The 13529-nt window shown below is 40.1% G+C and overlaps 2 protein-coding genes across 2 annotated transcripts in view; both read left to right on the plus strand.

Moving 5' to 3' along the window:
- The window catches only part of LOC138017099 (uncharacterized), a 47946-nt gene extending 38295 nt beyond the window's left edge, over positions 1-9651 (plus strand). The window contains exons 4-7 of the mRNA XM_068864300.1: positions 1966-2130; positions 4775-4928; positions 7277-7424; positions 8245-9651. Of these exons, the coding sequence (XP_068720401.1) occupies positions 1966-2130; positions 4775-4928; positions 7277-7424; positions 8245-8436 (659 nt within the window). The 3' untranslated portion in view covers positions 8437-9651. The remainder of the gene's footprint in view (positions 1-1965; positions 2131-4774; positions 4929-7276; positions 7425-8244) is intronic.
- A 1705-nt stretch (positions 9652-11356) lies between these two features.
- On the plus strand, positions 11357-11815 carry LOC138017100 (uncharacterized). Its single transcript, XM_068864301.1, has one exon. It carries the CDS (start codon positions 11357-11359, stop codon positions 11813-11815), a length of 459 nt encoding a protein of 152 aa, XP_068720402.1.
- Positions 11816-13529: the final 1714 nt, after the last annotated feature.

Consider the following 13529-nt stretch of genomic DNA (forward strand, 5'->3'; position numbering starts at 1 on the left):
AAACCCAACGGGCAATCCCACGAGGTATGCGCAGCTCAAGAATCTTGGCAGCTAAAATACTATGGTCCACAAGGTCAGACACCTTTGGCACCACGGAGTCTGGCAATGTTGGCTAGAAGTCATTCTCTGTAACTTCGCGAATAGGTTTTATTCGCTTGCACAAAACTCGCAAGCTCTATTTGAAAAAATCAGAGTTCGGTGAATTGCGACATAATGAGTCATGCGGTATTATTTATCTTTGGTGTCACCCTCGTACCCAGCGTCTTTGTTCCCTTTGACCAGCATGCGCAGTAAGGAACGAAGACTCGAGGTACGAGATTGCTTTGGTGTCTTTTGCCTCAGCATTTCAGGATTTCTTTTTTTTTTAATTAAATTAAAATCACCAAGAAAATAACCGATTTTGCAATTATTTGTGGTTTTCAGGGGGTAGAATTTTACTTTTTTCCTGAGCTTTATACAATTAATTGGACAACAAGAATTTCTTTACAATGTGACATTATTTTCCAGACATGAATATTGAGGAATAAAAATTCTTCTTCTTCTTGGCGTTGATCAGCTTTCACAGATTTCTCGTACCCTGCGATCAGGCATTCTTTTTGTCCTGAGTCAGAAAACAAGAGGCAAGATTTTATGGTGCGACTGACCTCTGAACACTGTGATCAATTTCACTTTAAATATTATTATTTTTTCACTCCCAATTTCACGGCGTGAATTTTAAATGCACAGCGTCAAAGTTTTCACTGATCATTCACGGCATGATTGGATTGACGCCAAAAGTGAAAGTTTTTTATTGAAGGGTAAATGGAGTAAATACGCAGAGAAAATTGAAATTCACGCACCCGTGGCCATGAAAAATATATTTATTCATGGTTTTTGAAGACATCCGTAAGCCCCCTTGTCGCGTGAAGGGTGACACTTAAGCAATTGCGTAGAGAAGCCTGAAAAATTCAGGGCCCGGTTGTTCGAAAGCCGATTAACTTAATCCAGGATTAGCGTAAACTTTTCTTTCATATTTTAAACTTTTTGGTGAAAGTTTCTTTTGCTTATTCTTGTTTTCCACGATTGAGTTCTTCTAATGTAAAGTTTTGCCGAATATCAGCTTTAAACAACAATTGGGAGTGGAGAAATAATTTTCTTGGTTAATTTTTAATCTGGGATTAGCTTTAATCGGCTTTTGAACAACTGAGCCCAGGGCCCGGTTGTTCAAAAGCCGATTAACGCTAATCCCAGATTAAAAATTATTCAAGGAGTTTATTTCTCTGCTCCCAAATGCTGTTCAACGCTGCTATTCGGCAAATCTTTACATTAGAAGAAGTCAATCTTGAAAAACAAAAATAAACAAAAGAAACTTACACCAAAAAGTTGAAAACATGAAACAAAAGTTTACGCTAATCCTGGATTAACTTAATCGGCTTTCGAACAACCGGGCCCAGGACTTCAACGGGGTTTGAACCCATGACCTCGCAATACCAGTGTGATACTCTAACCAACTGAGCTATAAAGTCACTGACCTTGGAAGCCGGTCATTTGTGGGTTCAAACGTTCCCGTGACGAATGAATCAATGAACGAAATGATATGACCAGCTCTCGTGGTATCTGTGTTTCAAAGTTATTTAAATAAGCTGAATTTTATCGGCTGTCAATGCAATAGTTGCCTTTAATAGTCTTAATAGTCTCTTACAAATTTCTATACATCTCTGGCTTTTTTTGTAATATATAATATCTAGTATTTAGCGATTAGTTGTCAAGCACTTTTATCATGAGCTATGGCTCGGGAGATTGTGGGACCACTCTCCGTGTTATTTGACTTAAAATAAATTATCCTTATTCTATCCTCAATAGATACCTCGTGTCTGTGGTGACAAAGGAAGTTACTTCAACTAAAACAAACTTCGTTAAGATTCAAAGTAGAATTCGGGTATGAACCCGCCAATTGTCCCACTAATCATCAAGCGTCTTCTTTAGATTCTACAAGTTCCCCTACGTTCGCAAGCGATAGTGGGAAGCCAGAGGGCGAAAAAGATTCGACGACAGTAAAAATTGCTGCTGCCCTGGGAGCAGTGTTATTTATAGTGCTCGTGGTTCTTGTGGTTGTTGTGTTGTTAAGACGCAAGAGAAGGCTTGGCAAAAGTAAGTAATTCCCTGATAATACGTGTAGATGTTGCAGATGTGTCTCTTTATCATTAACATTATCATTAACTAACCCTTACCTTAGCGAAATTCTGCAACAATATAAGCAGTCCGCTCCACTTTACATTTTTAGGGATTGTCTGAGGTCCAAGCGCTTTTCCGAGGTCTGTGAAAAAGATTGCGTACTTTGAGCTCATCTCAAATTTAGTGATGAGCTTCCAAGGAAAATTTTGGCATTCTCAGTCTTCTATTATAGGATAGAAAAAATAGATAAAATGCATTTGATTTTGTGATTTTTCGCAAGGAAGAAAAAGTCGGGGAAACAATCTACTCCCAAAATTTTGTTGTTTAAAGTTAGTGATGCAGAATATTGTTAATTGACTTGTTCCATTATATTTTTTTGAAAAATGCTAACAGCTCTCGCTTGAGAATTTGACCTGCCTATGATGATTTATTAGGTAATTACTGAGGCGAGCAACATTATTGGATTATTGGATTATGGGAACAGGCTAGCTGCGAGCTAGCCTATTCCAGACTCTCAGATAGTCGAGAAAACGAAAAGAACTGCGTGTGAAAAGCGAGTGGGGGCTTGGGTCGAGGCGAGGCGGAAGATCCTGTAAGCATCTCTTTAAAATTCTTCATTCCGCCCACTTTGCAAATAACCTTTCGCATGTCACAATGTCAATGTCAAAGTGTTGAAAATGGGCGGCACTGTGTGGTTCCACGCGAGTTCAAGCGCGATTCTTTTATTGTTGTTCAGAGGTGATGCGTTGATTCTCTAAAGGCCATATTTCTAAGTTCTTCAGGTTTTCAAAGAAAAACGTGACGTATTTGGGAACGAAGATTCCTAGAGTTTCCCCTATTTAGCGTTATCCGTTTCTTACATTTGGCGGCGAAAATGTTGTGTTGGACGATGTTGCTGCTTCCTTCGAATTGGACCTTGTGTGGAACGAAAAACCTTCCGTTGTCACTGTTGTCTCACTTGTGCGAGTGCGTTAGCCAGAATGTAAGGCACTTTTAAGAAAATAACTTTACAAACGAACGAAGGCATTGTCAAAGCAACCGGGAAACGAGTGTCAAGGAAATCACCGACGGGAGATTTAGCAAATTCGACCAAAAGACACGACCAGTTCGAAAGCTGCGCGTTCCCGACGCTCTGTTGACTTTTCCAAGGAAAACAGAAACCCGACCATTGAAGTTTCTGGCCTAGATGATAAGATGGTCTCATCAATAAACTTCAGCTCTGATGCATCAGGACAACCGATAATGAATGTGAAAGATTGATATTTCATGTGGATGGCTTCAATTGCATTTGCAGTATACAGACACGTAGCCATCACCTTCGCTTCCTGAAATCGCTCTTGATCTTTTAAAGCTTTAAGACATGCAACGGAAATACAAGCCTCTTTTCGGCAAATTTTTGCGCTCTTTCAAAGTGGTTTTTTCTTTTTGCTCTCATTTTTTCGAAGGCGATGAAGGCAGAAATTTAATTGACCCTAGCTGGTGAATTCGAATACGCAGTCAAGTATTTGCATAAGAAAGAATAACATAATATTGTATTTTTCTCGTTCGTCAGAGTTTTCAGAGAGCGCTGTTGAATGCTAACAATTGTGGCGTGCAGGAGACATAATAGTTGTATGTCTGCGATAAAATTCGAAAAATTCGAACTATATATCGTACCCGGTGATGCTATATTGTAAGCGGTGTGGAGAGATGTCGTATCACAACATTGAAGCGCTTTCGCAACGCGCGGAAGTAACTGAAAATTTATGCTTTTACCAAAACCAGTTGGAAGCATTGCAAACGGATCTTTTTTTCGACTTAAGTTCAACAGACACAACTTTTGCTCGAATCTGAGGGCTTGTACGTTTGGGACTTGGCGACAGAGTTGACCTCTTTCTTTCGTGCTCTGCGCGTGAATCAAAATGATGACGAAAGTGTTGATGTAAACTTTCAAAATTGACCAATCAGAGGGTATACCAGGAGCTGGTATACTGGAATGAAGAATTTAAAGAGATGCTTACAGGCTCTCCCGCCTCGCCTCGACCCAAGCCCCCACTCGCTTTTCACACGCAGATCTATTCGTTTTCTCGACTATCTGAGAGCCTGGAACAGGCTAGCTGCGAGCCGAAGTAATCATCTATTATAATAACTGATCGTCATTCAAACCCATTGTTTTCTGTCTGCAATTATATCACCTAATGTCTTCCCCTTTTTGCATTTTTGTGGAAAACAATAAATCAAACAAATCGTGATGTTTTTATTCAAGGTAACGGTTACATAAGGTATTGTTTTCATCAGCATGTAAACATGACATGTACGTGTGAATTTTCTTCTTTCACATGAACGGAATTTCATGTAAATGACGATAAAGCATTTGCATAGTATATAACGCATTGTTTTTCGTCATTTCGAGTTGTTTGTTGCCAAGCATAACGTGGCGTACGACTACCTGTTTCGAAGCTGGGTGGAAGATTCTTCAGAAGACGAATCTGCAATTTTCATAACACAGAGCCAGAGGTCGGAGAATGCTGCTGTTATTGAAGGCAATATCTCTAAATCTTCTACATTTATTGCTTCGGTCATTTTTAAACGACTAAGAAAACGCTTTCTTTGTTTGTTTTTTTTTTTTTTACTGCTTCAGAAGAGCAAAGATTCCGAAAACCAATTACATCTTTACAATGGGACGAAGCGGATAAGGAATTATTACAATATATGGAAGATATTAGTAAAACTAATAACGGGGGATTGTGCCATTTGCGTATCAAAAGAAAAGTTGTTTGGGCATACAAGAATTAGTAGAGCACTGCCCAGTTGAGCTGTATAACTTGTCTCACGTGCCAAAGGAAATCAGTGACAACGCATTTTATTTGCGGGCACTGCCATGCATAAAGCGATCAAAAGAGAAACTTTAGGGAACGTAGTAAAGAATATCAAGCGAAAAGCAGGATTTGAGGGGCATTTCACAAATCATTCACTTCAGCGAAGTTGTGTCACTCGATTGTACGAAGGTTGTGTGCGAGCTCAAGTTGTTGTAGAAACCACAGGTCACCGATCATGTGATGGAGTTAGGAAGTATAAATGTACCTCGTCAACATTTAAAAGAAAAGCAAGTGAAATCTTGCAGGGACCTATTCCTATATAAGAAAGTTGAAATTGATGCGAAGGAAAAAGAGGAAAACCTGATTAGCAATTATGTTAAACAAAAAGTAGAAATGGGGTTAGGGGAAAAAGTAGTTGAGGAAAAGCAGAACGAAGATTATAATCAGTCAGTCGTAATTTTCATATCAGTAAGGAACTTTGTCACTGTAAGGTGTGCACTTAATAAAATTTTAAAATGTTTGCGTTCAAGTACGTCTATTTATTTTACGAATCTTTTTAAGTTGAGATCTGCAATACACGATGGCATCCGAGAATTGTCACTAAAAAAATTACCGGGCGAAAATAGTAACAGGTAATACCAAAGCGGTTTATAGCAAGCCATGGCCAGCTGCAATATATTGCAGTGCAGTCAGCGCAATCCGTTTTCCTCAGAAACTTGGATTAGACTGAATATGTATCTCTTCTCAGGATGAAATCGTCGATGTATTGCTGAGAGAAAACAATAGGATTTTGTGAGGATCAGTAATTATTATCCCTGATAATTTCCCTGCCACCAAAAAAGACCGCACCCGTTTTTCTCACACAGTTTGCATTATTTTTCTCTCCGCATCAAGAGAAAATGAGGGGACAGAGAAGGAGGGTCCCGGTCCAGCCCTGTGGATATGTCATGTCCACGAAAGTTATTTTTAGACGAGCGGAAGTCTTCCGAGACGTCCGCATGCTGGCCTACCTCGGTCCGATGCTTGAAAGAAAATAAATATTCAACAGCCGTCCACGTGCGCCGTCATTTTCTCTTATCACTAAGAACCTAAGAGCGAGGCAAGACTGTATGCGGACGTCTCGGAAAACAGACGTCCGCTAGAACAAAGACTTCCGCTCGTCTAAAAATAACTTTCGTGGACATGACATATCCCGGCCAACGCCCTGAGCCTCCGTCTCTGTCCCCTCATTTTCTCTTGGCATTCGGTGATATAATGCAGACAGAAAACAATGAGTTTGGATGACGATCAGTAATTATTTTGACGATGACTAGAAAAATTCTCGCGCGCTCATTGGTTAATTTTTATTGTCAATAAGCGGGCAGACACATAAATTTATAATTTATGCGATAATGACGCGATATTGCTCGCGTCAATTTGAAGTTTCTCGCGTTTTTGTCTCGCTTTCTTCTCGTGTTTTGACTTAATTTTGACCCCTCTGCCAATGAATTTCGTCATAACATTGTCAAAGTAGTCTGCGGATCAACAAGGCGATAGCCGAGTGCATCCACAGCTACTTTGACAATGTTATGACGCAATTCAAGACCAATAACAGGACAGACGCATGAAAAACTGACATCTATTTGTCAAATGCAGTTATCAAAATGCGCGCGTGCATGCTGAACACAATTTGCGATTCAGAATCAAATAAAGATATCCCAGGCATGACATTTTTACCTTTCAGATCCTGAGAAGCCCACAGCTAATGCATCTTCGACGTAAGTATGTGTTGTTGAAAGAAGGAAAGTTAAGGCAAAGGAATGAATTGAACTAGAAATCTAGAGTTCACCTTTCCTGTTGAAGGGAACCTAAAAATCAGAAAAAATGTTTCATTCCGGTAACGCGAAGACATTGTTCTAGTTGTCTGCTGGGACACAACATTCATTCTCCAAGGAGTTAAATAACATCTTTCCTGAAACTAGGAACCACTGTGAGACATTTAGTAAATCTTGAAAAGAATATTTTAGATAATGGGGACAAAGCCAGCATTTGTTTCGATCAAAGAGTATGCAGCAAGACATGACGGTGTTTTTTTCAAATAACAATAATAATAATAATAATAATAATAATGATAATGGTTTATGTGGGCTTTCCAAATTACAAATTGGCTTTTCATCTAAAAGAAACTAAACAAATCAAATCAAACATTGGTTTTTGACATTTTTTGCCATTCTTTGCTTGAAAGTTTTCCTTTCTAATTCTTTTGATAACTCTTGCGAGTTGTCAATTCTTTTGTTCCCATTATCTCTCAAACATGTTTTATCATAGGAATATATCATTTTAAGCGAATGCCTGATTTCATTGCAGGAAACAACCTACGAAAGCGTCCAACCTGTTGACGCCGCCAGGTTGCTTGGAGCACCCGTGTTTAGAAAAGAATCCCCAACGAAAGTTGAATGCGAGTACGCAGTGGTAAACAAGGCAAACAAAAAGGTACGTGCATCAATAAGATCTATTCCCCACCTTGGGTAAAGTTTCACCCAAGTTGCAACAAATCCTGTATATTATCGCCAAACCGCGGAGACAACAACAATGACTGTTTAGTACACTTTTGCCTCGCGCCCCGTTATAGGATTTGTATAAGTCATTAACACACTTGAAGCGGAAGGTTATTCATATAAATCTCCCTGTGAATGAACGAAAAGCCCTTATCCTCAAATGACACCTGGCAGTGACCATATCCAGACAGTCAGGGTTCTATTTTCAACTAGGTGGCAGCAATTTTCTCCGCACCTTATCCATCTAAGTGTACTCCCAGTGTTCCATTCGAGTGTGTATTAAGGTACACGTCCATATCACTATTGCCATTGCTATCATCATTAACATCGGCGTTACAAAATCCACTACTGCCACTGGCATGATCATTGCCATCGCAATTTGCCATCGCTATTCCCATAACGTTTGGCATTGCCACCGACATTTCTATCGCAAGCGCCGTTACCATTGCCATTGCAATTACCGTTTTCATTGCCATTGCTGTCACTATTTATCATTGCCATTGCCACAGCAATTACCAATACCGTTCCCACTGTCGTTTCCATTGATATTGCAGTTTTAATAAGTGTCATTGCTACCATTGGTACCAATGTCATTACAGTAAATGGTAATACATTCGTGACAGCCTTTACCATTAGTAGTGCCAATGTCATAGCCATTCTGGTTATCAACGTCCATAATCATTCCTTAAAATGCTGATTTCAGAATTACTACAAGTTCGACGTATATTGCATTTCCGTTTTTGTTATTTTGACAGCCAAATAAAGGAGATTTGGTGTATGCACAACTTGCCGACTTTGACGACGCAGACAATGATCTGAAGATGGAGAAACCTACCCTTTATGAGCCCACAGTGTATGCTGATGTGGTGCCATCGGACGTTTACCTCAAGGAGTCCAATGACACCTCGGATCCAACGTATGCAAATGTACAGACTACAGGAGTATAGACTCGGAGAATACTTGAGGAATTATTCTATGACGAAATTTCACCCGAATGGACAACAGAGTTTGACAGTTGCTTTTCGAAGGCATCGCCTAACTTCTAGTTTTGGTGCGTGAACCATGCAGGCAGAGTTTTATAATAGCATAGTTAGTAGTTACTACTAACAGTTACTATGATAGTAGTAATTAATGAAAGGAAACCCAGGTCATTAATTAAATGGTCCGTGTGAAGCAGCTGTAAGAAACTATACTTAGATTGATTTATTATTTGTGTTTAATTCCATTTTGTGTTTTATCGTTTTTGAGAATTCGATTCTACCGTCGAATGTCTAAGCACATAATTGTCTCTGTGGAATGGGGAATGGTTTTGAGGGTGACCTGGAAACGAATGAGTTGCAGGTAATCAAAAATGTTCCTCGTGCCTCTGTTTTGCCTATCGAGTCCCTTAGAACGAGGTTGGTATATGAGTGTCCGAGAAAATGGCTTACTGCGTGGTTTTAAAGGAAAATAGCCTAGCCTCAAATTCGTAGACACGTTGCCTTACACTCAAACAACTACACCATGATAAAACGTCCTACATGTAATTAGTGTAAAATCTTTGTATAGCGTGCGTAGCAATGTTTTATCGCTTCCATTTGATTGCCTTATATATCAAACCATTTGCAAGTTTTATGAGCAAGTACAGTGGAACGAAAAAGAGAAAGAGTATACTTTCGGTGATGACGGCCCGGGCTACTAAAACCATAGAATTATATAGTTCTACTTAATTCGAGTTTAATTCACAAATCAAGTGATTACGTTCATTGACTATAGAGTCCCTCTCGGGGGTTGATCGTTGTTCCTTTGTCCCCTTTAAAAATTTGCTTGTGTTCCCTTGTTCCCAAAATTACTTTCAAACTTCTTCCCAGCTTTTTGATCTGTAAAATTGTTTATGTTCCCTTCTCCCCTAAGATATTTTGTCATTGTTCCCCAGTTCCACATTTCCTCAGTTCAATTATCCATGTTCCCTTGTTCTCCGAAGCCCTTGGGAGGGACTCCCTATGTAAGCGGTAAATACCTAGTTTGAAGCCAGCCTGTGTGATGTTATGGCTTAATTAAGAATTATCATTTTATGATATTTTATCTCATATAGATCCCATTGACCTGATTGAAAAATAAGACTTGAAAAAAGGGGTTTGTAAGACAACTTAAAGGAAAATAGCATTATATTTTTTTCTGTACTTGTGTGATAGTGCATTTCTCTAGCATTGTCATGTTGCTTGCGAAGCTCATGGGCCAGTTGTCTAGGGTTTTTTTCCTTAATGGTTGACCTCTTAGGATTTTTGTATGGGTAACCTAGAACATATGATCGATATTGGATGGGTGTTCGTCTAAAATATTAATACGAAGGTCGTGGGTTTCAGTGAGCCAGGTAATCAGTCCCTTTTATCTGAATGAATCCCTTGAAAATAGCCCCAAAAATTTCATCAGTCCCGCAGTTCCCTGCTACCTCAATCAAGCCTCTTCCACACTATCATACAGGTGAATGTTAAACCGAGCTGTACGAAAAAATAAGTTGCTCTCATTTATGAACATTAGCATAATTACACAGGTGATTATTGAAAATTCTCTGCGCTGATTGGTTGCACTTGAAGTGATTATTACGCGATAATGACCGGAGCGTTTTTTTTGTTTTTTTGTTTTTTCAAAATGGCCGCAAGCGGTTTTGTTGGGGTAACAGACGAACAAATTAGTTGTGTTGACGAAAATGCCTATTTTTCAAATAATCACCTATTTAATTATACTAAAACAATTATTCTTCTCGCCTTCGGCGAATACTTGGTAAATTCATTTATAAATTAAGGCGACTATACTCTAGTTGACAACAAAGTGATAATCGCACTTGAACAGTTGTAAAGAAGCCTGAAGAAATCCTTCTTGAAAGGGACTTGAACCCATGACCGTGCGATTGAGCTGCACCTGCTCAACCATCTGAGCTATTGACCGAATGCATAAATGGCGGCCAAAAATGTATTCTTTTATGTGCTAATGAGACTCACTAGCCTCGCTCTCAAGCAACATTTCTGTTATATTTTGTCCATGCAAACGAGGCTAGTGAGGCTAATTAGCACATAAACAAAAGAATATTTTTTTGGACGAAATTTATGCATTCGGTCTATGAAGCCATCCAAGACAACCCGTTCTCGCCCTTGAATTCGCGGTTATCATGAATTGTGAATTTGCTTTGAATTCACTATTATCGTGAATTTAGAGGACTCAAAGCTTGATATGGATCATGGGAGATGGTCATATGTTTTTTTTCAAGGACAATATTTGAAAAACTATTTGATAAAGTCGTAAAAAAGGTTGCTGTTATTCATCGTGGTGAAGTACAATAATCATAAAGTATTCTCGTTTGTCTCACGATATGGTCACTTGTGATGTAGATCGCAAGTCTTCATCAGGTGATGAGGTCGACTGGTTACGCGTCACCTTTTAAACAGGATGCTCCGCTGTGATTGGTTGGTTTTCAGCAGCTGTGATTGGTACATTGGTGCATTGGTGCATGTACCCTTAAGACCTATTGTGTCGTGCGTTAACACCTTCGCATATGATTTAGCTGCTTACTTAGCTAACATCTTATCTCCTTTAACAGGTAACTCGGGTTTCACGGTGACTAATTCAGCTTATTTCGTATCTACCATTAGCAGCGAGACTATCCTAGACAACGAAATCATGGTGCCTTTCGACGTAGAGTCGATGTTTACCGATGTTCCTATCGACGCCGCTGTACAAACCGCGCTATAGAAACTAGAGGACGATCCCAGCCTTGCGGACCGCACGACACTAACACCTGCTTAGATCGCTGACCTCCTGAATTTCGTATTGAGATCCACAGACTTCCAGTATAACGAGTCAATTTACGAACAATAAGAAGGAGCAGCCATGGGAAGCCCGGTCTCCGCTGTTATTGCTAACCTATACATGGAGAGTTTCGAACAACAGGCAATAACTACTTCGGCCTACAAACCTAGGATCTGGAAACGCTACGTTGACAACACTTTCACCATCCTGGATCGCGGAAACGTTGATAGCTTCTTACAACATCTGAACAACCAGCAGCCTTCCATTCGCTTTACCATGGAGACAGAGAACGACTACAAACTCGCTTTCCTTGACACCGCAGTTTCAAGAGAACCTGACGGCCGCCTCACCACCAGCGTGTACAGGAAGCCTACGCACACTGATCAGTACTTAGCGTATGATTCCCACCACCCGCAATCAGTAAAACGCGGTATTGTCAAGTGCCTCTACGAGCGCGCCAACTGTCTCATAACAAAACACTCTGTTATCTCCAAGGAGAAGAAACACCTGTCTTCTGTTCTTGTCTGTTCTTGTCTCTAATGGTTACCCTCTTTCTTTCTTGCAGAAAATCACCAAGACCAGGAAAACGAGTAGCAGTGCTGAGACCACGATCGAGTACAAGTCTACTGCCGTTTTACCCCATGTCAAAGGCCTATCCGAACAACTTCGCCGCTGCCTACAGCTAAAAGGTATGCGCGCTGTTTTCAAGTCGGAGACTACCTTAAGATCACATCTAGTACGACCGAAAGACGCTGTCGAGCCGACTGAACAAGATGGCGTGGTTTACAGGATTCCCTGTGAATGCGGTAAAGTCTACATCGGCGAGACTGGAAGACCTATGCAAGATAGAATCAAAGAACATGAGCGAGACATCCGACTTGCCCGTACCCAGACCTCCGCCGTTTCAGAACACGCTAACGACACCGGACACAACCCGCTTTGGAACGAAGTGAAGTTTATTGATCGTGATCCTCATTGGTACACACGCAGGGTCAAAGAGGCGATTCACATAAGACTTCACCCTAACAACATCAACAGGGATAGTGGAATAGAAATTCTGGAAGCATGGATGCCCACGATCAAGAAACACAACAACAGGAGAACAGTACGACAGCGGACCGCCGAAGGAACAACACACCGAAACAGCGAGGATCGAAATGCACCAACCACAGCTGCTGAAAACCAACCAATCACAGCGGAGCATCCTCCTTAAAAGGTGACGCGTAACCAGTCAACCTCATCGCCTGATGAAGACTAGCAGTATGCAGTCGAAACGTCGCGATCTACATCACAAGTGACCACATCGTGAGACAAACGAGAATACTTTATTATTACTATTTGATAATGCTGTATTATCACTCGCCAACAAGCAACATCAATTCAATATTACTTTTCTTTGGATTTTAAAACTATGTTAACCAAACACTAAGCGACCAAAGTTTTAAGCTTTGATTTCAAAAATACACCTGTTTATTTTAACTGGAAATTTCCTACTTAATGGTCCGCCATTACTAACTTTAAGTTCTTGAGAGCTGGTTCGAGGAGAAAATGACGTCAAAGGCTCACTGGTTTAAAGGGAACCTCTACTTCAACAAAAAAATAACTTTAAATCACAGGAAATGACCGTTACAGTCAAGTCAGTCCAAAGTATTTTCAAAGAAAGTGTTTGTATCCGAAACACATAAGTTTTAGAATCGCCTATTTTTGTTTTCAAGTTTCGCGGGCGCCGCCATCTTGAATAATTGCGACGTGTTACGGTTGCCTTATTATTAGACAAAAGCTCTTTGGGTCAGAACAATAGGGCAACCGTAACACCTCACAATTATTCAAGATGGCCGCGCCCGCGAAATTTGAAAGTGAAATTTAGCAGATAAGCGATTTTAAATTCACATTTTTGATATAAACACGGTTTTAAAAACAAATTTGAACAAGTTTGTTTGTAAACATAATTTCCTTCGGTTTAAAGTGAAGTAGTAAGAGTGCAGGCTAACTTTAAGAAAGCAATGCGTGTGTACGCCGCACAATTAATATGAAGCACGGGAGTTTTGGGCTTTCAGACTTTTAAACTCGCGTTTTGCATTTGTAATAAGCTGCATTCACAAGCTGAAATTTTAAACGAGTGAGCTTTTGACGTAACCAACCCTCTGTGGTCCAATCGGTCAGTTTTGAACGTGAGTAGTGGTTGACCTTGAAATCCAAAACTTACACTCGAAGTAAACGGCCTTTGGATAAAATTCAAAGCTCAATTTTTTTC

This window comes from Montipora capricornis, chromosome 9 (assembly GCF_036669925.1).
Source record: "Montipora capricornis isolate CH-2021 chromosome 9, ASM3666992v2, whole genome shotgun sequence".
In the NCBI taxonomy this organism is placed as follows: Eukaryota; Metazoa; Cnidaria; class Anthozoa; order Scleractinia; family Acroporidae; genus Montipora; species Montipora capricornis.

Coding starts and splice junctions, on each gene's coding strand:
- LOC138017100 (XM_068864301.1), top strand. CDS start 11,357: ATGGGAAGCCCGGTCTCCGCTGTTATTGCTAACCTATACATGGAGAGT.